The sequence below is a fragment of the Bombus affinis genome, chromosome 11 (assembly GCF_024516045.1).
Source record: "Bombus affinis isolate iyBomAffi1 chromosome 11, iyBomAffi1.2, whole genome shotgun sequence".
NCBI lineage: Eukaryota > Metazoa > Arthropoda > Insecta > Hymenoptera > Apidae > Bombus > Bombus affinis.
The window spans coordinates 3595795-3619618 of record NC_066354.1 but is presented as its reverse complement, the minus strand read 5'-3'; the positions used below and the strand labels follow the sequence as shown (position 1 = coordinate 3619618).

General features: G+C 40.5%; 1 protein-coding gene across 6 annotated transcripts in view; it reads right to left on the bottom strand.

The window, feature by feature from the left end:
• Positions 1-23824, bottom strand: part of LOC126922083 (protein grainyhead) — a 161252-nt gene that overhangs the window by 26773 nt on the left and 110655 nt on the right. For all 6 annotated transcript variants that reach the window (XM_050734290.1, XM_050734294.1, XM_050734296.1 and 3 more), the window contains exon 4: positions 22995-23420. In XM_050734290.1, the coding sequence (XP_050590247.1) occupies positions 22995-23420 (426 nt within the window). The remainder of the gene's footprint in view (positions 1-22994; positions 23421-23824) is intronic.

Here is a 23824-nt window from a genome sequence, read left to right as displayed (position 1 = left end):
TTTACAGCTCGACATTATCAATTCGGGATCGATCGACTATGCGCTAAGTGCGCATGGCGAATCGGGTCGCCAACGAAATGTTTCCTCGCTCTTTGCACTTTGCTTGTAATGCTTTGTGAGATTTATCGGCTCTTATGAAAAAACACGTGGAACATAGCAGGAGAAAAGTACGTTAAATCTTAGTTGGTATTTTCGATCTTGACGAAAAAGTGTAAGTAAGTTGTAAAATTCAATCTTATTAAGAAGAAGATTAAGAACTGTTTGTTATTAAATATGCATTTTCTCTACTTTCTCTCGATGCAATTTCATGCCTAACGTCCTTCCTTTCAATAGCTAACGCAAACATCAGAAAATCAAGAAAAATGGACTTGTCGTTTTTTCCTCTTGCGACATATAATCACGTAATTACTATTAAACAAGAATTAATGCAACCATAATATTTCATCCTCTGATTGTCCCGAGCAATTTATTATCGATACAGAACCAATTAAGAGAAGGAGCTCGGAGTTTATTTTCCAATTTATAAAGATAGTTTCGTTATAGCTTTAACTGCCCACTCTTCATTATATCAAGTTACATTTGCCGAAGAATTCCGAGCAACAAGTTCAGAATCGATTATGCAGATGTCGCAAGAAAAAGATCTAATTACGAGACGACTTAAAAGATCGTATCGCTTTCGTTGTCAGCGATATTAAAACAGGGTTTAACTTTGTTGCGATGCAAACGATGCTAGATGACGCTATTTTATTAAACGCGCTCGTCGATAGCTTGATTACAGAGAATTTCTTCTTTTTTCTGTTTTTCTTCGGAAAGATAGATTTTAACGTTTCACTGATATGATAATGGCAGGTTTCCCCGGAGGGGGCGGTGGGGGCTGGAGGATCATTTCTTTCCCTTTTTTCCCCTACTAAATCGATTGCATTTGAAACGTTCGCGCTGAATCTTTATGCCCTGAGGGAAGTTATAATAATGTTAATACGGTATTAGCTAACGAACAGAGCGATTTATTGTATGGCAGCGTGTTTTACGACGAAGATAAGCTAAAGTAGGATCGACAGCGCCGATGACTGCGGTACATTTGTCATTTCCCGCGTCTCAATGACGATATCATCGGACATCGTGCGACGCTCGTGCGTATATAAAGTATAATTAATTCATAGATTTTCAAGGTCCGTCACGGCGAATAAATGCGTAATGTGTCTCATCAATAACAGCTATGGCACAGCTGTTTCGCAACGTTGACTTTTCTCAGTAAAAACCAGGTAAAGACGAATAAATATCGATAGTTTCCAATCATTACTAAATATAAACGATAAGCATCGGCGCGTTCCTTTCTATCGACTATCGATTATGCATAGATCCATTGCTTTAAAGAACTAACAATGTTGTTTGAACAATCACGTGTTTCTACACGACAAGTTACTTAGATTGAAGTTTGTGTATATACAAGTCGAGTTTACTGATTTCAAGTAATGGATATTTGAAATAGCGTTGGAAACGAGGAGAAAGATTCGCTTTTCATTAAAATCCAAAGGGCATTCGCTTTTATAAATAATTCTAATGTGTAGTAAATGTAAATAAATGTAAATAAATAATAATAATGTGTAGCTCACATTGTAAATCGTGTGTTATACGTACATCGTACGTAACATTGTAAAATGTATCTCAAGCTTCGGTGATACTTGAAGAAACCGTAATACTTGAAGTCAAATAATAGTAAAATCAGGTTAAACAATTTGAAAGAACAGCAATTTGAACGAACATTTCGAATCAAGTAAAGAACAGATTCAAATCGTCCGATGAAGAGATTTCATGTTGCTGATTTGACTGTCGACTGATTTGAACGAGTCTTAAGAACAATGGAGAAATGCTATCGAAGCTTCTTCTAGCGAAGTCAATCTGCCGATATAAACATCGTCTCTACTAACTACTGAACACGTTCCGTGGTCCATGAAAATATTCAAGTTCGCTTCTACGTCTAATTATCATAAATCTTCGACATCCGAATTTTGCATAAGAAAGCTACTGTACATAAATAACGAATCGTATGTCAGCGATTCTTCCTGGTATGTACCAGAAGAGGTTCTCGTTTCCAGAAGCCGGGGGCTCTGGGAACGGGAAGAGAAGCGCGTCGCCTTCGGCACGAGGATCGTAGCGAGTCGCGTCGCATCTGCCGAACCATCGGCAATAAAATTTTCTGGGCGCGGAAACGCGATTCGCCGAACGGTCGTACAGGGAGAGAGAATCGAGAGGATCGCGGGCCGACATTATGCGAAGTAGTTAACATGTTATATTTAGCATGATAATACGTATCCACAATACGGGGGACCCTTATAAACTGCCAACGCTCTCGGTGCATACGACAGCCTCCTTCCCTTTCTTTCTCTTTCTTGCACTTTCATGTTCTTTCTCTCTTAGTTTGCTCGCGCATTCTTTTTTTTCCTTCCTTCCCTTTTCTTCCCTTTTCTTCCTTCCCTGCTCTCGTCCTTGCCCGACGTGTCGTGGCAACCTCCGCCAGGTTCACCGGTCTCTCTGGCCTCCTTCATTCCATCTCTTTCTATTAAACGAACGAAGACAGGCCGCGTGTCTCTGCCGTTCTCTTTTCTACTGCGCTGAACATCGCCACTGAGGTACCTACCCTACGGTCAGATGCTCCCGTACAATGGCTCTTTTTTTACACTTGATACCTGATCTCACTCGTCTAACCCTCTCTTCTCTGCTCTTTTCTCTCCGTCTCTCTTCTCCCCCTCTGTACACGCCGTGCTTTCTGTCTACCGCCTTTCTGGCATCGTCTGGTCTACTCTCGAGGCGAGAAAGAGCGAACAACGGAATAAGAGAGAAAGGTTGTTCGCTGAAAGCGAGGAAAAGGGTGACACCGGAGGTAAGAGAGAAGGAAAGAGTCGTATAGGAAAGTAGAGAAGGATGGCGGGACGCGACACGTCGTCGCCCTCGGCACACTTGTGCCTGAAGAAGTGCGGATTGGAACGACGATGGAAAAACGGCCGGTGAAAGCCAGAGGAGTACCGCGCGCTCTCTGTTGTCCTTTCCGTGCTGGAAAGCTGTTGCTCGTCTCATAACCGGAGGCGACGACGGCACGGCCTCATGAATTCGGCTTACGTGAAATGGATCCAAGCTCGTTCGTCGTTGCGTCGAGACGCGCATTCGTTCCACGCCTCGTACTCTTAATGCCGCGCCGTGGTAATGCGATGCTAATCCCTGATGTAGGATCGCTGAGATTCATGGAGATCGCGAATCCGCCCGGGGAACCTTACGCGTACCGATGCTCTCAGTTTAAGTCCGCTCTCTTTTGAATATTTTGGGTGCACATACTATGGGGTGATGCTCTGACATCAGCGAGGATCGACGAGGACACGTGTGCTTTTTTCGGATGAATCGTTGACGTGTTAATCCTTGGATGCTTCGGGCAATGCTGCTGGATTTTTGGGACAATTTTTGTTGATGGGTATTGCAGCTAACGCATTTCTTAATTTATGATATTATTATAATTTTCCAGCTAAGGGTGGGTTGTAGGATTTACCGGATTATGCGACTTTAACGTATCGTTTAGGAATTATAAGGCCACGGTTCACGAATTTTTGAGGAAATTTTATTTTGCTACAGGCATCGCACTTTTTAATTATACGATATATATATTCGATAGCTTCAGAGGACGCTTGTGGATTTTTGTGGAGTATAAGATACTTTCTAGCATATAACACTAGATATATGTTTAATTTTGTCGAAGGTGTTAAATGTTGGAGAGAAGAAGCATTTAACCCGCGAAGTTATGACGATGAGGCTTGAAACAAATTCGAAAACGGATACAGGAATTACAAAATAGAATTGAACGTAGAAATTATGAGATAGAAGCGAGTGTAGAAATCGCAAGAGTAACTGCATTTCGAAGCAAAGATTGTTCGATTTGAAAAAGGAAAATGTCGATACCTCGACGCTCGTATGCAGTAAAAGTCCGAGGTGATTCGCAAGCTGGCTACGGTTGAATCTAACGTCAGAACGTGCCAATTTCCTCCTTTCCATTTCAATAATTTATAAAACGTCGTAGTCGTAAAATCCTATGATGCCTGAAATCAAGGACTGATCGAGACGATCCGTTATAACGCAACTAGTAATTGCGTTGCAGTTGCGTCAATTCCTGTTAGGAATTCGCGTGACGACCAATATCTTCCATTTCTTGTGCAATGTTTTACAAATTCTCACGCTCGAGTTCTTTTTCGTAACCCACATATGTCTAATTTTTTGTCTTTTACGATATTTTTTTATCTACCTATACTTACTGTGAGCTTCTATTATTCTAACTTGTCTCTTAACTCTATTCTCTTTCGTATCTTAACGAAACAATATTAATAATATATATATATATAATATTATAAACTCTATTTTTTGAGTACTTTTTCAAATTCAGATCATCTTCTTGCGATAAACGAATGCACGAAAGTGAGCCATTTGTTTCTCGAGAAATAAACATTAATTCTGTACTTATGTAATGAAATTAAAATGTCAACGAAAAGCGTAGTTGTTCGATTTGATTTCTGACAGGTTGGTATGTTTCAAAATACCTGCCAAAATTGTTGTCCACGAAAGTGTTAAAACATGACGTAAGATCGTGGTATAGTTTTGTCACGAAAGAGTCGCAAATCACGGTGAGGAATCGAGAAGAGAAGAAATCGACGCCGTGGCACAGTTTAATCACCTCCTATGCGGTAATTCTCAAGCCGGTTTCCACGAATTCATGAATTCGCGGCTGTTTCCCCGTACACGGACGAGCAAATTATTCCACGTAACGTTACACGACCGCGCCGTTTTTGCCGCGTCGCCACGCAACTTGCGTACCGTTTGCGTTCGTACGCGCAAAAGAGGCAATTATGCGCTTACGGTGCAGCATTATCGACGACAAGACAGACGTACCATGCGAGCTTCGAGGTCGCCAGGTCGCTGGAGGGTCACCGTCTGCTCACAGACGCGTATACGCGTGTACTGGAGTGTATATGCTCGTCATTCTAACGAGTGACACGGTATTAAGCACGCGGTTCCGGGAAAACGGAGTGAAAACCTCCAAGATTCTAGAATTTTCATTCAACTATATACATACATTCAATTCATATAAGTAATTATTCGTAATCAACCACTATTTTAATCTTTTTGTTGCTATTTAAAGCAATATTCTCACGATCGATCGAATATGTATGTCTCTATGCTCTTCCGACAATCAAGCTAACAAAATTTTATCTTTAAATTCACGACTTCTGTTTGAACCACAGTTCACAAATCTTCCATAGGCTGCTCCCGAGACTACTCTCTATTATAATATATTGTATAATATATCGATTCTTCAAGAGTTACACTTTCTCTAAACAATCTCTTTTAATCACGTATTTAAATTTCACTAAATGAACGCACAAAATCAAAGTAGCAGAATCTATAAGGATCCGTAAATTAACCAATCCTATTTAAAGTAATCCACGGATCCTCACGTCAACGTTCTTTTCTCTCGATCAAACTATTTCTGAAACCACTCTCTATAGTATAGATAACATGGACATCCAATTACTAACCGTATTTAATCGTTCAGAAACTCTGCAGTCAATTTCTGTTAATTAATTACAAAGCTCCTCGTCAACGCCGAAAATCCAAAAAGCTTCGACGAACCCTATCGGAACCTGCAAAAGTTCTTTAATCCTGCAAAACAGTAACCAATCCTATTTAAACAGATCTTAGATCTTTACATCAACGTTCTTCTCTCTCGAGCAGACTACTCCTGAAACCACTTTCTATAGAATAGATAATATAGACGTCCAATTATTAGCTACATTTGGTCCTTCAAAAAATCACGCTCTTCAAACAATCACTTCTAACCAGTTACAAAGTCGATCCCCTCATCGATGTCGAAAATCCAAAAGAATCCCAACAAATTTCATCTAACTAACAAGGCGTGTCTATTCCTAATAGTCGTAGAATGAGCAGGTCGGTCAGAAAGGGTCGGACGATAGCGTGCACGCGTGTTTGTATCCCGAACGAGCTTGCGGTACAAGGCAGGGCCCGGTTCGGAACCGGAATCGTCGTTCCTGAAACCGGAAATCGGGCGTATCGGAAGGGAGCGTGCTTGGTCTGAGACCTGCCGCGGTCGAACTCGAAAGACAGGTCTCGCTACTGCGTGGCGCTCTACTGTCTGCTCGGGTCATTCGTTTTGATTATTATTGTCAGGACCAGCCGGTTCCACCTTCTTTCTTCTTTTCCTCCTATCTTTTCTTTTTTTACCTCCGCTTTTTCCAACGTGACGCAAGCAAAACGAACGAAGACACACGCGGGGCTTTTTACCTTGGCGGGCACGCACGCACGCACGCACGCACGTCACCTGTGCGCGCAGCACGCGCCACCCGTGTATGTGGTCCGCATATGTACGCGAGTTCTTCGACGTTCAGCCGCGTCGGCGAATTTAAATGCGACCAACGTGGACGAGGCCTGGCTTCTGCCACTTCTTTCATCGCATCGCGCCTCGTCCAGCTTCCCTTCGCGCGCACGCCCTTTCTCCTACGTGAATTGTTCGGTTCCCGGAAGAGTTTTCAGTTTGGGCGAGCTTGGTATGGTGAACACGCGGCGGTAGAACGCTTGGAGATCTTCATCTTGCTTGTAAAGCAGATTGCTCTGCTTTCTTCGAGCGTATAGCACAGTTATTTTATCGGTAATTGCGTCTGGTTATCTCAGATTGCGTAATTACGGTTTGCGATTTGCGTATGGTTCGACTCTTCTTGTATTTCTTTATCTGATCTGGATTGTATTGGTTTGTGCAAGATGAAGAGAAATTCTGTTTTTCGGAAGACTTCTATAACTTCTATCTATTATTGGTCTGTTATTGGAACAGACTTTGCTCTCTATCGAATTGTCTTGTAGTTCTATGAGATTCTTTTTATCGGACGAAGAGTTATCGATTCACGGCAGTTGGAAAGAAATCCTATGTAACTGGAATGAATATTTTTTCTCATTGTTAGACTGTCTTCTGTCTCAAAAGGTTGCAATGGTTCACGAGAGACCGACTTTTGTAAAGTATATGAACTTTTGAGAAACTTTGAGGGAATTCGGTATGTCGGGCACGTGTCGCTTTCCAGGATCTTGATTTTGATGCGAATCTTTTTTATAACGTTCCATAGGACGTTGATCTTAATGCCGCGTTTCTGAACTATGTTTATAATGTTAAAATCCCGCGTGTAGATCCCTAGAAGCGTTTCCCTGTTCTTGGAAGAAGGCGAAGTTTGATATGTCGGGCATGCCTAGATCGTGATCTCTACATGCGTGACTTCTGCTCCGTTCCCCTTTTTTGGAACTTTGTGGGGATGGTAACGATCGAACGACGAATCAAATTACTTAACCTACCATAATTCACTTCGCTAAAACGAAAACGAAAAAAAAAAAAAAAAAAGAAAGAAGATAGGATACTTTGGATAATAAATAAAATTAAGCGCAAATATTCTTATGACTGGGGCGGGGATTTTTATGCAATTATGGGATATTTGAAAGTGCAGATGTGTGTAATATGCAAACATATATAAAATGTTCAAAATATACGATAACGATACTTGTCGTGATATCTAACTGGTGAAACTTCTCATCTAAGTTTCATTTCTCTAATTACATTTATAAAAATATAAATTTCAATAAATATCCTGAGTCTATTTATTACAAACGTCGAATGTTAGATGTTATAGTATATTAATACTAGGATCGCGAAACGTCAAGAATCTATATTTTTAGCTGCTTGTCCGCGGAGATCAGTCGGACGACCGCGAAAACTTGTCTCGGTCTAGGAACTCGGGGAATCGGACTTAGGGATCGTGAGGTCAAAAGCGCACTTGACACATCGTCGAGGTTGTCTCGATCTCGTAGAACCGTACAGCACGATACGGTCGAGTTTTCGCAGGGGTAGTTGCCTCGCGATTCGACCCCGGTCGCAAGAAACCGGACTTTCCGTTGCGAAACAGGAAGACGTGTTAACCTCGAAAATGAGCCTGAGAACCGGAATCATTCTGTAGGTTTGCGGCTCTTGTTTTGCAAGGAAGAATTAATGACCATATAGCGAAAGAAATAACGCTGCTTTTCTCCACTTAAAACTCCGGCTCTGAATTGTAGAAAATAATAACATTATTCAATTGCATGGCGTGGATATAACTCGACTTTTTATTTCGAGGAATAGGAACTTCTAAACTTGTTTGCATAAAAGAAATGTTGCTGTAAAATTAATTTGCATATAAGCCTCTCAGAAGCCAGTTCCCGACAAACAGATAACTTGCTTCCATAAGTTCATTTATCGCAAGAAAATAACACAATTAATACATGGAGACGAATTTCTGAGATTTACTATTTTATATCATAATTCTACAAACACATATGTTTTTTCAGACTTTACAACATTGCAAGGTAAAGATATCGACGATGGCAGCATCGAGTAAGTTTCTGAAACATATATTTCCGTATCAAACTATGTATTAAAAAATCAGATTCAATAATTCTAATTAACCGATTACGAAGACGATTACAAGGAAATATCAATCAAGCAACCAAACCGATTCTATTTCATCAGCCTGTTTATCCTATTCTTCCAGGAGCAAGGACGTTCACCTCGATTGAGCTTTCGGTTCAACGGAACTCCCATATCTCTTGGATCTCACGTCTTATCGTAACAGCCTTTCTCGTCGGCGAGGTCTTCTTTATCCAGCTCCTCCCGCGGTTACGCCGTGGCCGGTGCAATTCCTCTAGGACCCATAAAACCCAACCTAGTCCGGTTTCTAGCGTTCAAAAGCGGCGACGTTGACGTTTGTATAGGAAGGAAAACGCGATGAATCGCGCGACGAACGAAGCGCGCTCGCAAGAAGGTAAAAGCGAGCGCGGGTGTGTATGCTGGTCGGGCAAGAAAAGAAGGAGGAAACGTTTACGGCGTTTTGTGATCATAAATTCAAATAAAGGGGAACTCGCTCGCGTTACGTGTCGGGCATAAAGCACCGGTAGACAGCGAAAACGGGCCATGCCACTCGTCCCGCGGCCGATTCTCGTTCCTCGGGCCCGTTTCGTTTTACGACGTGACACGAGGCCCTCGTCAAGTGGGTCAGAGGCCATCCTTGTAGTAGGCACGCCAGGTTCCTCGTAGTCGACAGATCTCCGCGTAACGATAAAACGGACAACGAGACGCGTAATAAGGAGTTAAGACCGCGCTACACGTCTTTCGTGAGGATCCTTGGAAGGGATAACTTCGTACTCCTCAGAGTTCCATGTTTCCTAGGTTTTTACTACGTTTCTTTAGTATTCTTTGCGGTGATCCTAAGCTGATCCTTCTGTTGTTCTTTTCCATTGGGTTCTTTAGGTTTTTTTTACCATCCTACTTTGTGGCGAATCCGAGTTTGAGTATTTTTGCGTTCTTTTTCATCGCGCTTTTTAGGTCGCTAATAATTTTTCCAGCGTTCTATCTCGTGGTCAGTTCAAGTTCGTATTTTTGCGTTGCTTTTCATCGTTTTCTAAGGTTGTTAACTTTTTTAGCATTCTTCCTTCCGGTGCGCCTAAGTTCGCATTTTTCTATCCCTTTTCATTGCCCTTTTTAAGTTGTTACCAATTCCATAGCCAATTCAAATTCTTTGTAGGCAGACCAAGTTTATATGTTTATTTTGTGATTGTGTTTTCTAGATCTTTGCTATATACTTTAGTATTCTTCTTTGTAACGATCCTCAGTTTAATACTCTCGCATTTCCTTTTCGCGGGAATCTTCAACTCATTCAGGTTGGAAGATTTAGCTCTTTTTGCTTCTTAAATCAGATTCATGCATCTTGTTACATGCATCAAATCTTCCCTGTACATCACAGTTTCGTTCGTTTCCTTAAAGCCTTGATTTCTTAGTCATCCTCGACCTTCGTATCAGCCTTTCGCTTCTTATCGCTCTTTCAGAATTTCTGTAATCATCCAACGATAAGCACAAGTCAATACGACGTGCGTATATACTCTACTTATACCGGAAGAGCAAAATTCCAGGCCATTTCTTAAGCACTTAAAAATTCACTCAAGTTCCGCTCCATTTCATTTTGAATCTCTAAAACATTTCATTACACCTCATTTGTAACTTTTGAGATAACGAAGCTAATTACCTATTCCGCTTCTCGGTGACCTGTCGTCGCTGAATCGGTAATTATTCAAGAAAGTTCCACAGTCACGAAAAACGTGGACCACTTTCGAAGATGACGCACGACCAAGTGTAATAACCACCTTCGCCGGTGAATGATTCATGCGCTACTGAAAATAGAAGCTACGCAAGAATCGTGTACGAAAGGATTCGTTTTCTACAAGATCCTCGGGCAATGATAACCGGCCAGTGTAATAAAAAGCGACACCGCGGTCGGTCATTTCGAATGCTCGCCGCCCGTCTTTGTCAAAAGTCGACCTTTTAATGACTTTTTATAACGCGGTTGTGCTTCGACTTCTTTCACACGGTCGCGGGATAATAAAACAGGTCTTGTTTTAACGCGCTCGTGATGCACATTTTAAAGGCTGGTTAAATGGCGAAATATTTCTAATTAGGCAATAAAGGAACGTAGAGGGGATGGATTCTACATATTTAGTAAATTTGTGGATCTTTTTATCTCCTTAAATTTTTTTCTACGGTATCGTACACGATTGTAATCGCGCCGTTACATTTTTTATTCAAACATTAAGTTAACGTCGTGATTTTTAATTCCGCGTTTAAACGAACGAAATTTTCTTTTGAAATTTAAGGAACAGTGGAATACGCGGACGAATTAATAAGAATAATATCGTTTAATGAAAATGCTTTTCAGGAAGTTCTTTAATGAAACTGTATCGCTTCGACTTTAATTCGTAAATTACCAGGTAAATATAGTCGACGATAACTCGGAATAACTGCAATTTTCTGATTCTCGGGCAAGAAACTTGCTCGAGTATCGCGTTTGCATCGAATGATAAAAGGAGAAATGAAATTTCTATCAGTCATACTATTCTCGATCTGTTGGATTGTTGAATTTGAAGAGCAAGAAAATAGAAGGAAAGAGAGAAACGAAAGAGTGGGAACAGGTTCTGGAAAGTGATGGAGGATTGATCAATTCGAACGGATACAACGTTATTATCGCCAATGACAGGAAACGCAAGCACAGCGAAATGAAATCCACCGCGAGCGAGCGAGCGATCGGTTCGAATTCCATTTCACAACGCGTAATGCATCCCTTGTTACTATGTAAGTCGGAGATGTAATGATACGCTATCGCGTGTCGAGGAGAAAGAACCGACAAAAACTCAACGACACCCGGCCGGATTGCGGGAAACGATTAAGTAGTGTCGCCGAACGCGAGCAACAATATCGACGCCGATACTTCAGACGCTAATCCTTGGAAATATGAACTTTCCATCGTTAATTGCGTAACGTAACTGAAAGAAACTCTTCACGGTGCATTTCGTGTTGTACGATCAGTTACGTCAGATGAATCTTGGGTGAACGTTGCCAGGCAAATCGAATGAAAGTTTCGGTAAATTAATTGTTTGTCGCTAAAGTAAAATCCTTAGGGCGAATTTGAACAGAGATTAGAAGAATCATGCTATTTATGGGACGAATAACTCAGTTGGTTACGCTACTTTAATAATCCGATTAAGCTGAAATTCTACCCTTCGATCTTCACAAAATTGAGTTCAACCTTCCTCTTCAACATCACTGGATGAATCACTTGAAACTTAACTCTGCCCTCTTCAATTTTTTTTTTCACAATTTATTATTTTTCAAAATTTATCTTAGAATTCGCAGTTATTTATGTTACCTTTTTATAGTAAATAAATATACAGGAATAAACAATTTGTTTGATGAAGTATTGGATGCTCGATGACTAGGGAAACTGCGTTATTTGAGGGACGAGCGAATAATCTCGGGAAATTTCGATCGTCGACGAATGTAAGGAAGTATTTGCTGGTTTCCTTAGCTTCGTCGTTCGAGTGTCGCGTATCGCGGTTGTCACTCACGGCTAGGGGCGTTTAGATTAAAACGGTGATGTTCCTGGACCGGCTTTACGGCAGCGGCTTGCTGTGAAACCGTATGCCGGCGTTGCAACCCCGTGGCGCGCCATAAGTGACCCGACTCGAGCGTAACAGCCCTCCCTACTCGACATTATCTTGCGAGAAGCTCACTGGGATCGCGAGCCGAGCTTTTGTCGTCTGGCAAAATCTTTCCCGCCGCTTAATGGCACCGTCCCGCGTCAGGGATAATAATAATTTTGCGTCGTTAAGGGCAACGCGCTTCGTGCCTCCGTCTGCGCGTATCTTCTCGCGATACCGCGCCAGATGAAGATAGACGTTCGTGTATCTATCCAATTATTCGACACTTTTACTTTCCATAAGAATAAATATAGATGTATTATGCCTCTATCATATCTCGTAAAAATACGTGAGTTTCGTGGTTGTATTTTTTTCGTATTGCATTGTATTTATTTCAGCCTGTGGTCTGGAAATTGGACTTGGTTTCACGTGGTTTATAAACATGAAACAAAGGTAAAGTTTAACACTCGAACTGTGGATAGTTAACACGAAGCTATTTCTACCAAAGCCAGTCGCCAGTCAAAATGATTGGTCTTTAAAAAATATATAATGGAATATTTTTATATTTATTGATTTATTTGTTTCTTACAGAAGGAATTCCATGTTATGTAGTACATTTTTAGTATTATTAATCCATCTGGGATCATCGTCCCTAAACGAAGGTTGACACATTTATAGAATTGTAGAACCAGTCATTTCGACTGGTGTGATATTTATCAGTGTTAGCATCTAGCGATCTATCGATCGATCTGGAATTTTCCTGATAACTGATATCGTCGTATCGAATGATACGTAGTAAAAATTTAAAAAACGAGTGGGAAGTTGTACAAAACGAGGAAACTGGTTAATTGGGATTCGATAAACAGATTGTGGGACCCTTTTGCACTTTGACAAGTACCAGTCATTCTAACTGGAATTGGTATAAGTAGCCTTGATATAAAATTATTTTCAGTTTGAATACATAAAAAAACAAAATAAAATTCATTATATTACTCTTTTAGTTATCGTTGTGAAAGTCATTACATCTTGGCGGGAAAAAAATATAACATAAAGTGAGAATTTTAAAATAAAATTGTAAAACCAGTCAATTTGACTGGTGTGGTAGTTCTATTATTAACTGACAGATAACTAGAATAGTATAAAAATATATCGATTCTTTGGTTACCTCCTCCCTTCGTCTTTATTTTATCTTTATATAAACATTCTTTTCATCACATTTCTTTTGTTCATTCGTTAACTTCTTCGTCCTTTCCATTGTCTATTTATCTTTCTTTTACTTATACTTTATTTTGCAATAATTGTACTCTTCTTTACGCTTGCCTTTTGTTTCTATTCCTTTCCGTTTTTATTTTTCCCCTTTTCTTATTTTCTTCCTTCTTTCTATTCTCTCCTGCAACCAGCTTAGTGTCACCATATTTCCATCTTCATAGAGGATTTTCTCGACGCTCGAATGACCACGGTTGTCATTAACAGTCAGATTAGGCACTTCTATGCAAATCTATATTTTTGTGAAACTTCAAATTGCGAAGACATAAATGGAAAAATAGCATTCTTTAAAATTAAATATATTAAATCACATTATTATAGTTGTAAATATGTTATAAATATAATGCTAATTTATTACAATCGTGAATTCTTTGAACGCTAATGTGCTTCCAGAGGAGCGAAAGAAAACGTTGAATAGCAAATAAATTAATTCTTCTCAATGAAATTCGTTCTTTGCTGTTCAATCGACATTCAACTTTCAACTATCCATAAACAATAAAGCCGTGTCCAAGTTATATCCTTCCTTTAAATCGAAATAACCGGGTGGATGAAATAAACAGCGATGAATCTCCCATCTACTTTCTCACACTTTCCTGCCTTCTTTTTTTACTCGATTCTAAAGTTTAATAGAAGAACATTCCTCGCGCAAGAGATCAGCGCGACGAAAATAAAACTCGCAGAAACTCGTGTGTAAAATACTACGGCTCGCGTCGTGCAGCTGCGTCGATGTCTTTAACGTCGTAAATTCCGCAGTGTTATCACGCTGCTCGTACGAAAATGTACCGTGGTTGACTTTCACATTTCAGCCACGCCAATTCCTAGTCTCGATCGTCGTCGTATCAACCTGGAAAATTTATTGTTTCACTGAAATCGGGTCTTGTCTCTAGCGTAAATTTCGTCATTCTTCTATCGCATCTAACTCGTACCAAAGAAAACAAAAGAAAAAGAAAAAAAAAATGACAAGAAAAAGAAATCTTTTAAGCCACGAACCTGCATCGAGATTTACCGTTTCACGTGTTCGCGATCTTTCAGAAAACTTCCTTGAGAAATTTACAGAATCATAGATCGGGACAGTGATAATTTCCGACGTAATTTCCATAGATTTATTCTCGAGTATCGTGGCATGTATCCTTGGTTCGAACTTAGGGAAATGTTCGATTAATACAAAATCCATACGTTCACTGGATTCAAATGTACTTTAAAGCCGCGTCTTAGGGATTGCGCAAGTATATACAGAACTCTCGACTGTCGTTAGCACCGTCACGGGATGCTTTACAAACTTTGCACAGGCCTAAGGAGGCCCATAGAATGCGTGAATTTATCGTGGTTTTCTCGAAGATATCGCCGAAGGAAGATCCGCGAGGACCGAGCGTAATTATGGTCATTTATGAACGTAACTCTCCTTTCGTTCGGTTGACGTTAAAGCCGGGGATTAAGAAACTCTTCGGGAAGAAGAAAAGTTGCAGCACAGGCGGCGGGGAAAGCAAACGGATAAGATTCCGTGTCGCTGGAATCTAATATTGACGCGAATGTAAAAATAGGAAACTTGCTGCAGTTCAATTTTGGAGAAAGAATTTTGAAATGCTGAGAAGAAATCTTTGAAATCGCGCGAGCGTTGTAAGATCTTTATTCTTGATAATAATATTTGGTCGATCACGCTGGTCATCGCTGCGCTCCTCTTCTTGAATCTTTTTACAGAAACTCACAAATTTCGAAGCTCGATAGTGTCGATTAGAATCGAAGGATAAGTAAGACGATTGAAATCGACACACCGTGCGCGTCAATAACTGAGAACGAAGTCGTTATTCAAAGATTAAATCGATACAACCAGTAGAAAAATGGCGAAATCGAACTCCGATTGCTAATAAAGAGAGAATTATTGCGTACAAATGAAACAACTCAACACCTTTCTCCTATCGTTCTCAGGCTCGCCGTAACACAAATTTCAAAATTCAATCTCCCTAAACAACCTTAGAAGCCACGGAAAAGTACTTCAAACGACCGCAAGCAAAATAGTACTTCTTCTTCCATGATTTTGCACTTCGTAGATTAAAGGCAGATAATTTAAATTTTAATATGTTCTACACCAAAGAGACCATCGTAGAAGCTATTAGACTTATCCATGGTTATTGGAGGAAATGATATTGGAGGATGATTTTCTCGGGGGTTAGGTATCGCTCGCTAATAGTCAGGATATACGCTCGAACCACGAGCGCAAGGTCTGGGTTAAGCATATACCGTTGTCATACCTTCAAGCGGAGGTATTTCGTTCGAGAGTACAAATGCCACACCGTTAAAATCGTACATCATCGCGAAGACACACGGAGAAAAACGTCTGGACAGGATTCTTTCGCTACCGTAAGACAAATCATCCGGCTGTCGCCGGAATTTTCATCGATTTGTTGAGAGAAAGTGCGATTAATTGAGTTTCTTATAACGATCTTTCGTTTTTCTTCGAATTTCTTGTTCGAGTTCCTTCGCGATTCTGCGAGGCTTTTTAACTTCTCTGATGTTCTTAGTCGCTGCGAAAAAACGCCATTTCTCGAGCGTTTCAAAGTGTGAGAATCTCGCTCTTCGCGGAGCTAGTCTTGCTGAAACTTTGCTTCTAGAAGATATCGCAGAATTTTATATCGAAATTTATTCTCGTACAATTGTTCAATTCTCGGTATTTTAATCGTCTGTGATTTGTGTCACGTTCATAGTCATAGTTACATATATCTATTTATTTTCATCGTTATAATCGTAGCTACTCACGATCGAAGTGCACGCGCAAAGTACAGTGGCTACGAAATAGAATTTGCACACGTCGAAACGTTTTTCTTTCATTTTCGCGGTATCCAATTTTTGTAATTGCTCGAGAGCAACGAAACTTAACATGCATACGATCAGACTCGATTATTCAGAATGATAAATACGACGATGTCCAAATTACTATCTGTAGCCGTCGTAAATTTACAAGCTACTTTGTTTAGTTAAATTGCAAAGTGACAAGTTCCGAATCGGTAACAATAATTCCATCGCTAAAACCAACAACCAGACGATCGTTCAAACGTCAGTGTCTTGCAACCCCGTGCCATCTCCCAGAAGTAGAATCACGGAAAAAAACTACTTCAAACCGAAACCGACGCGGTATTACGAAGCTCATCGAAGAGGAAACGACTCTGGTAGCGTCTCCCATGAAGAAGTCCCTCGACAAACTCGCGACACAATGAAATTGGATTAGGCTGCCGTTACCGTGGCTCTCGCGCGTCCTCCCTTTCCCGTGCAGTTTTAACGATCCACCGGCGTACAAATTGTCGAGATGGTATCGGGACGCCGCGGGTCCCCGCGGGAGCCATCGGGCGAAAGAGATAGAAACGACGCGATGGAGGCTGGTCGTGGAGATAGCGGAGCAGATAGAATCGGTGGGACGAGGACGCGGCCAACCGAACAGACGAAGAGAGGAGAACCTGGCGAAGATGCGAGGGAAGATTAGGGCGGCATCTCCCCACGGGGTGGTAACACGGAACGACTCTCTGCTCTGATCTCGATGCCACTGTAGCCTTCTCTCGTCTCTTTGCTCTCGTTTCTCTTTGCTCACGTCTCGTCTCGTTGCATTCGTCGCCCTTGGCCAGCGTTCCCCTCCTTGTTCGATCCGTACGTTAAGGATTCTCAACAGTAAATTACAAAATATGCTAAGCGGCCGATATAAATCAAAAGTTGGCAAGGGTATGTATATACATATATATATATACCGAGACGAACGAAGGAAAAGGAAGGAGAGAGGGGTTTACTCTTAGCCGTTTCTCGATTCCACGGGGATAGGGGCGCTCTCGATCGGCTGGCTGCTACCAGCCAGATCCAAAATAAAGAGAGGAGGGAGCCCCGTGTTACGAATCCAACCAGACGCTCTCTCACGGGACGAGAGAACAGCATGAGAGTTTGCAAACCGAGCAAATGGACCGGAAGGCCTCGTTGGAGGGCGTCGATACAAATATAGGCTGCGAACTCTTCTTACTAAGGTTCGTTGATTTATCCTTTGATATAGTGGTGTATCTATTATGAAATTTGAATTGGCGATTTGTTTACGTATACAGGCGGGGTTTCGCGGACCATTTGCTTCATTTTCTACGTCTTGTTCAAGCCGATAACGAGATTTACTACAACCTGTAAAGCGAATAACGCAGGTGAATTACGCTAACCGACTAAAATTTATAGACTTTCGTTAATATTTTACATGGAAGATGTTGCCCGCGCTCGTAATATATTCGATACTTGTCGAGCTTTCAGAACCTACAAGAGCTCTGGAGATTTTCAAAGCCAACCAGGACTTTAAAGAAACTGAAAAGATTTTAAGATTCCATCGTCAAGTATGGTATACTGTAAACAGTACAGCGGTTGTTTGTTGGCTTTTGTGTCGGGGAGAACGCTTGGAGATTTATGGCGAGTGGCTGGGTCGTCACGGAGGTCGATTTCGTGGCGTTCCACCGGGTGAATCTGCGATTTTAAACTGTGATTAAACAGAGTGCGGTTACATTTGATTCGGGAGCGTGCGATGCAGTTCGGCAGCGTGATCGATGCAAGAAGATCGTTCTGCTCGAGCGACGCCTCGTGCCGATCTTCCACTGTTTGCCACTGTTAGCCAAACTTCACTCTCCGGCCGAACGTAATTACCAGCGGACAGTGAAAAACGCGTTATCGATTCGCTAGCGCCTGCTCAACTTTTCCTTCTTTTTTCTTTATCGCGCACCCGTCGATTATTCATTTCATCGCTTCTGCAATTTGTTTTTTGCTCCGGTTTACGAGGTTTTACGGACTGATTTTGGCGAATTTCTTAACGTTTGTGCAAGTTTATGTCTCGTAATTGTGATCGTTGTTTGACTTGGTTGGTGTATTTTTCTATCGTGAAGAAGCAAAGGCAGTAAGTAATTAACGAAGATGTTTCAAGTGTTGGAAATTGTAAATATTCTTCGAATCTGTGAAATGAACGGTACATTGACGTCAGGAATGTTTTCAGTAATGAATTAAGCGTGTTACTTTAGCTGTTCATCGGCGTAACTATGTTTACATGAGAGAGGAACATAAATGAAGTTTATTGATCGATTAGGCTTGATAAATTTAACGTTCGACCTGGCAGTGCCTCTTTTTACCTGGCAACGAAATTGGTCTTTTATGCAGAATTTCTTTTTTCTTAGACTCCTTGTTCTTTATGTGTCTCGATGATATCGCGGACATCTTTAAAAGGTGATTTCTACCATTAATAAGAATCGAAGAAAAGGAACAATAATTTCGTGAAACAAAGACATACGTTTAGCTTTATTTTATTTGCTATAGCTATGGTAGCTAAATTTAACTCCACATAAATACAAAATCGACTTCGTAAATTTAGTGCTGCACGAAAACCTCTAGAAACGAACGTCGCTATGCAAACATTAATTTTAATCGTTACCGAGAATTGGAAAAAAGAAAAAGAATAATTATCCCAAAGAAGAAAGATACACGAGCAGCTTCGTAAATTTAATTCCACGAAGATCGACGATCAACTTCGCAAATTTGATTCCGCACAAAAACACGTAGAAAAATTTCCGCGTAAAATCCATCGATTTCTATAATTGATACAAGAATCGAAAACAGAACAAGGACGTCGTGATTAAATTTATTTGCAATATCCCAAAAATATATAATCAGCTTCGTAAATTTCACTCTTTGAAAGAATATTTTTTAAGCACCATCGAGTAGCATTAGCACTAAAGAACCAAGAGAAACTGTCTAGCATCTAACTTCCTGCAAGCTTTCAGTTTTCAAGCATACCGACGAATATCGTGTCCAGGCGCAATAAATTTCGCGTAATAGCGCAATAAACCTTCACAATAAATCTATTTCTCTTATGGAGAAAATCTATCTGGCGGCACGTCGACAGGCACATCGTCGTCTGTCATTAATCTCGATTCTCAACATCGAAGAAGGAGCAAGGAAAGAATGAAGGAATAAAAATAAAAAATAACGAAATCCCCTGAACCAGTGAAAAGAAGAAGAAGAAGAAGAAGAAGAAGAAGTAGAAGATGAAGAAGAAGAAGAAGGAAAAGAAGGTTCTTTCTTGATTCATGACGAATTTACATTTTCACGAAGAGAATTCTCGAGCGTGTCCGAAGCGTGTACGATTGTTCCACATAGTCCGTGGTCGCGATAAATTATGCTACCCGCAAGCATTCAATTATGCACGCGAGACTATTAATCGAGATACGGGGAAACGTGGATGTTAATAAAGCGTCGTGCCGCGTTGAAAGTGTTTTCAGCGACGTTTACACGCCGGCTATCTGGCGATCTACGCTAATCGAGTTCTCTTCCGATGCAACTAGTCGTCACGCACGCGTTTACGGAACCACCAACCCTTTGACCCGCGCTTTACACGCTCTACCAACGTGTTGCTTTGTCCGAACAACGTTTAGGCTTTCACTGATACTTTCTTTTCTCTGCTTTTTTCTTTTTTTTTTTACATATGCTGGATGTCTAAGAATATTCAAATTTTTACGAAAGATTTGAATTAAAGAGATGTTAGCAAGCGCATTAAACAGTTTCTATGTAACGCATTGGTCGTTAGGTTGCTCGTGTGTTACGGGACTTTTATTAATTTTAAACGTGTTACAAACTTCAATGAGATACGTTTACGATAAAATATTCAGTATAACTTAGTTCTCCTTGTAATACGCGTGGTTAATAAATATCAACATTATTTTCCAATTATAATATACAGAATAAATGACTCATGTACCTCGTAGACAATAACGTAGATTTTCCTCTTACGACTGTTAGGAATATCTTTACTCGAACTGCTAATAATTAATCAAGTGTATGGTGACAGAATGCAAGAAATCATTAGGTTGTAACATAAAGTCATCCAGTTTCTATGTATGATGCGTTCTTCGTATGTATGTTGCAACAGATATAAGAACAGAATAGATTTATGTTACGATGCAATATTTTATTCAAAACTCGCATGGTCTGTGACGATACGTAGCACGGAATAAAATTATCTATGCTGATATTCCCCAAACACGCTAAACAATTCAATGTCGCTATAAAAGTACAAAAGTACTACAATAGGAGTTATATAGTTTTTCGAAAACGGACGATACCAATAATCAAGCGAATGATTCTACGATCATCTTCGCAAGGCGATTCGCAGTGCTCATCCGAAATATATATAAGACAGACTTTACATCGCGGTACTCTCCCGCTAAGAGAACTCCAAAAATGATGACAAACGACGCTGGGAAAAAGCAGCGCGGCAAAAATCGAGTTCGTCGATTTAATCGCTGGGGCACACGGACATCCATTCTCAAGAGACATTTCGATCAACGTCGGTCATCTGGCGCTCGGTAAAAAGCATCGCGACGAAGAGGTCGCGGAATAATTCACAAAAACGCGTCTTAAGCAAAGCAAAAAATAGATTCGTCAAAGTTTACTCGACCACCGGCGACGTCTTTTCTTTCCTATATGCGACCGTAGTTGAAAGAAACACGAGGTAGAAGGCAGAAGATGACGATGCTATGGAGATTCCTATAATACGTTATTCAATTGCTGGCAATCGCGCGCATATACAGGGTGTCTATCAATAATCACTCAGATATCCGTTATTACACTACGCTGCCATATAATTAGCAGTACGCGAAGAAGATCTTTCTTGTTGCTTTCCGTACAGAATCTGATAAATCGGGCTGCGGATATTATGTAAGTTCGTATTTATATAAAAGTAATGGAAAAGAATGGAACGTAGGTAGAAAGTTGCTTTATCTATTAAATATTATAACAAGCGCTGTACTTTTAATGCCTTACATAATTTTACATATGTATATTGCTTGTAGATTATGTTTAACGTAGAATATGTATATACATCGTCATTGTCCTGTTGGTATTCATAAACTTGCGTGAGATATAAATGTGCAAAAATAAACAACTGCACATAGATAATACGTAGATATCTACGATATTCAAAGTAGAATATCAGTTATGGTTGTCACTAGATAAAACAAATATCACTTAGAGTTTTATTTCTGTAATTGTATTCGTAGAAAATATAGGTCCGCATAAAGATCTGCTATCTAATCGCGATATTCCACGTGTGGAAACAACGAAGGAGGATTTTTTCAATTATACGAAACTTCGATTATTTGAATTCGCATTGATCAAACTTTCGCAGTTATCGATAGACACCCTGTATGCAATGTTTCCACGCACGTGAATCACGGGGAAGGCGTTGCGGGATAACTGTGGAAAGCGGTGATTTTTATCTTTGTGCACGGCTTAAGACGCAGATACTAATATGCCATGGGTTCAACGGCGAGGCACAACACGTCATTCCGCATTAGCAATGCAATCGCGCGATAATGTATAGTTCCAATGGCCGCTGCTGTCCCGGAGCGAATGCGTTTCGGTATTTTTTCTCATTTGAAAAAGGGAGAGAATCTTACGTTCGGTAATTGCTTTTTGCAATGAACAGTGCGAGCAGCTGGCGTTTTCGGTACAATTATAAGAGATTGTAAAGGCGCGGCTGCAAACAGGGAAATAGGTTTTTTTTCGTTCGCGGCCTTAAGATTCGTGTTCTTGAAAAATTAATTATTCGATTGGAGCCTTGGAAATTTTTGTTCTTCGACAGGCTGGGTGTGGCTCGAATGATCTACTGTGGATTGTGAATATGTAGGAGACGGTTGAGAACTTGGTTATTTAAAGTTATAATGCATGATTTTCATTATAAAATCAGTCGGTTCAGAAGAATGACGCGAGCGAGATGTTTACGTAGGAAATATTTAAATCCTTCTTTGAATCTTTAATTTCGCAACGATGAAGATTTCTCGCAATCAGAATCAATTCTTAGAATCTAAAAATTTATTTCTAAACAAACAACGATATACGTATACGTATCTTTTAATCTTATCGATTTTATTAAGATGTAATCTGTAAAAAAATTGTACGTTATTCGTATATTTCGGTACTGGAATTAAGACATTTCCAGAAAATGAAGTTGGGTAGATTGGTTCGTAGCGTCGTTAATCAGGCATTCAATTCAATACATCTTACTCGTATCGAGATATTAGATCTTTCGAGCTCAGATTGCTAGCGAGGCAACAAGTATTTTCCTCACCCTGCCAGTTTATCACTCAGACAAAAGCTATTTAACCCTCTATAACGTTATGTGACTGGCGAGATATCGTATTTCATCGGTACACGATTATATTAGCATCGAATGATTTATTTGTAGTACTGCTGTTCACCAGATCTCAAGCTAATCTCTTAACGCCTCGATTATAAATACAATTATGAGAACGAAACAGAATTGAATTTTCCTAGCTGTGTTTATATTAAATCTCCTGCTGTTATTAATTCAAAATTAATATATCAATATAGTAATTTTCTTTATCTTAATAGATTTCTCTTTACGAAAATTTCTAAGCAAATAGAATTCTGAGTCGCGAAAACTCATATTTTCCTTATTCTTATTATATATTCTTCATGGAAACATAATGCGATTGCAAATTTTTCACCGACAGTATACGTGTCACACGAGATGTTAAGTAATCAGTTACGCTTTTTTCTCGTTGCTATAAAAAATTACAGTTACAGAGAATTAAATCTAAATTTATGAGCAATAAAATCAGACTCACGTGGACCAGAGTTCATGAGTGGGTGGTAGTTTGACGTCCGCGGTGCTCTTCTCTGGGATCTTGTAGTACTCGTAGACGTACGAAGCTGCTGGATCATCGCCGTGGCTCGCGACGGCCGATACTTGGTGCTGCTGTTGGAGATTGAGCATCGCCGCGGTCGCTACCGAGAGCGGATGCTCGCAGTAGGTCCGCCAGTCGCCCTCCATACCCTGCACCTGCACCTGCACGGCAGCAACCCTCTTGTGTACTTCTGGATCGGCGCCCTCGGCGCCGCTCTGCAGGGACTGCGCCGCCTGCGCTGCCGCCTCTTCCGCCCCCAGCTCTTCCTCTTCCTCTGTGTCACGCTGCCCGGCCACGTAGCCCGATTGCTGTTGCTGGGAATTCTCGTCTACACCGCTCGTGTCCTCCTCGCCGCGGCTTCGTCGTCTGTAAATCCAAAAGTTTGTTTCTTTCTAAAAATTTCGCTCGATGGTAATATGGAACATTTATACATAGAAAGTAAGTCTTTCGGATAAACGAAATATAGAATGAAGTTTGAATTTGTTTTATGGGCTTTCCACGTAAATGTTACGTTCGATAGCTCATCCGTATCAATGATAAATCATGAAAACTTTTATTAGATATACAAATCGTCAGAGTTTTCTATAGACTTCCTCGTTGTGTTATTATGAGAAGATTGGTCCGCTTGATGATCGAGTAAAATACGAATTGTACAAATTACCAATATTAATAATGTTTCATAATAAAACGAGCTCTTACAGAAGACGACTGATCGTGCTTTTCGACGTCGATTATAAAAACTATGCAACAACAGAAGCCTGTCATTAACC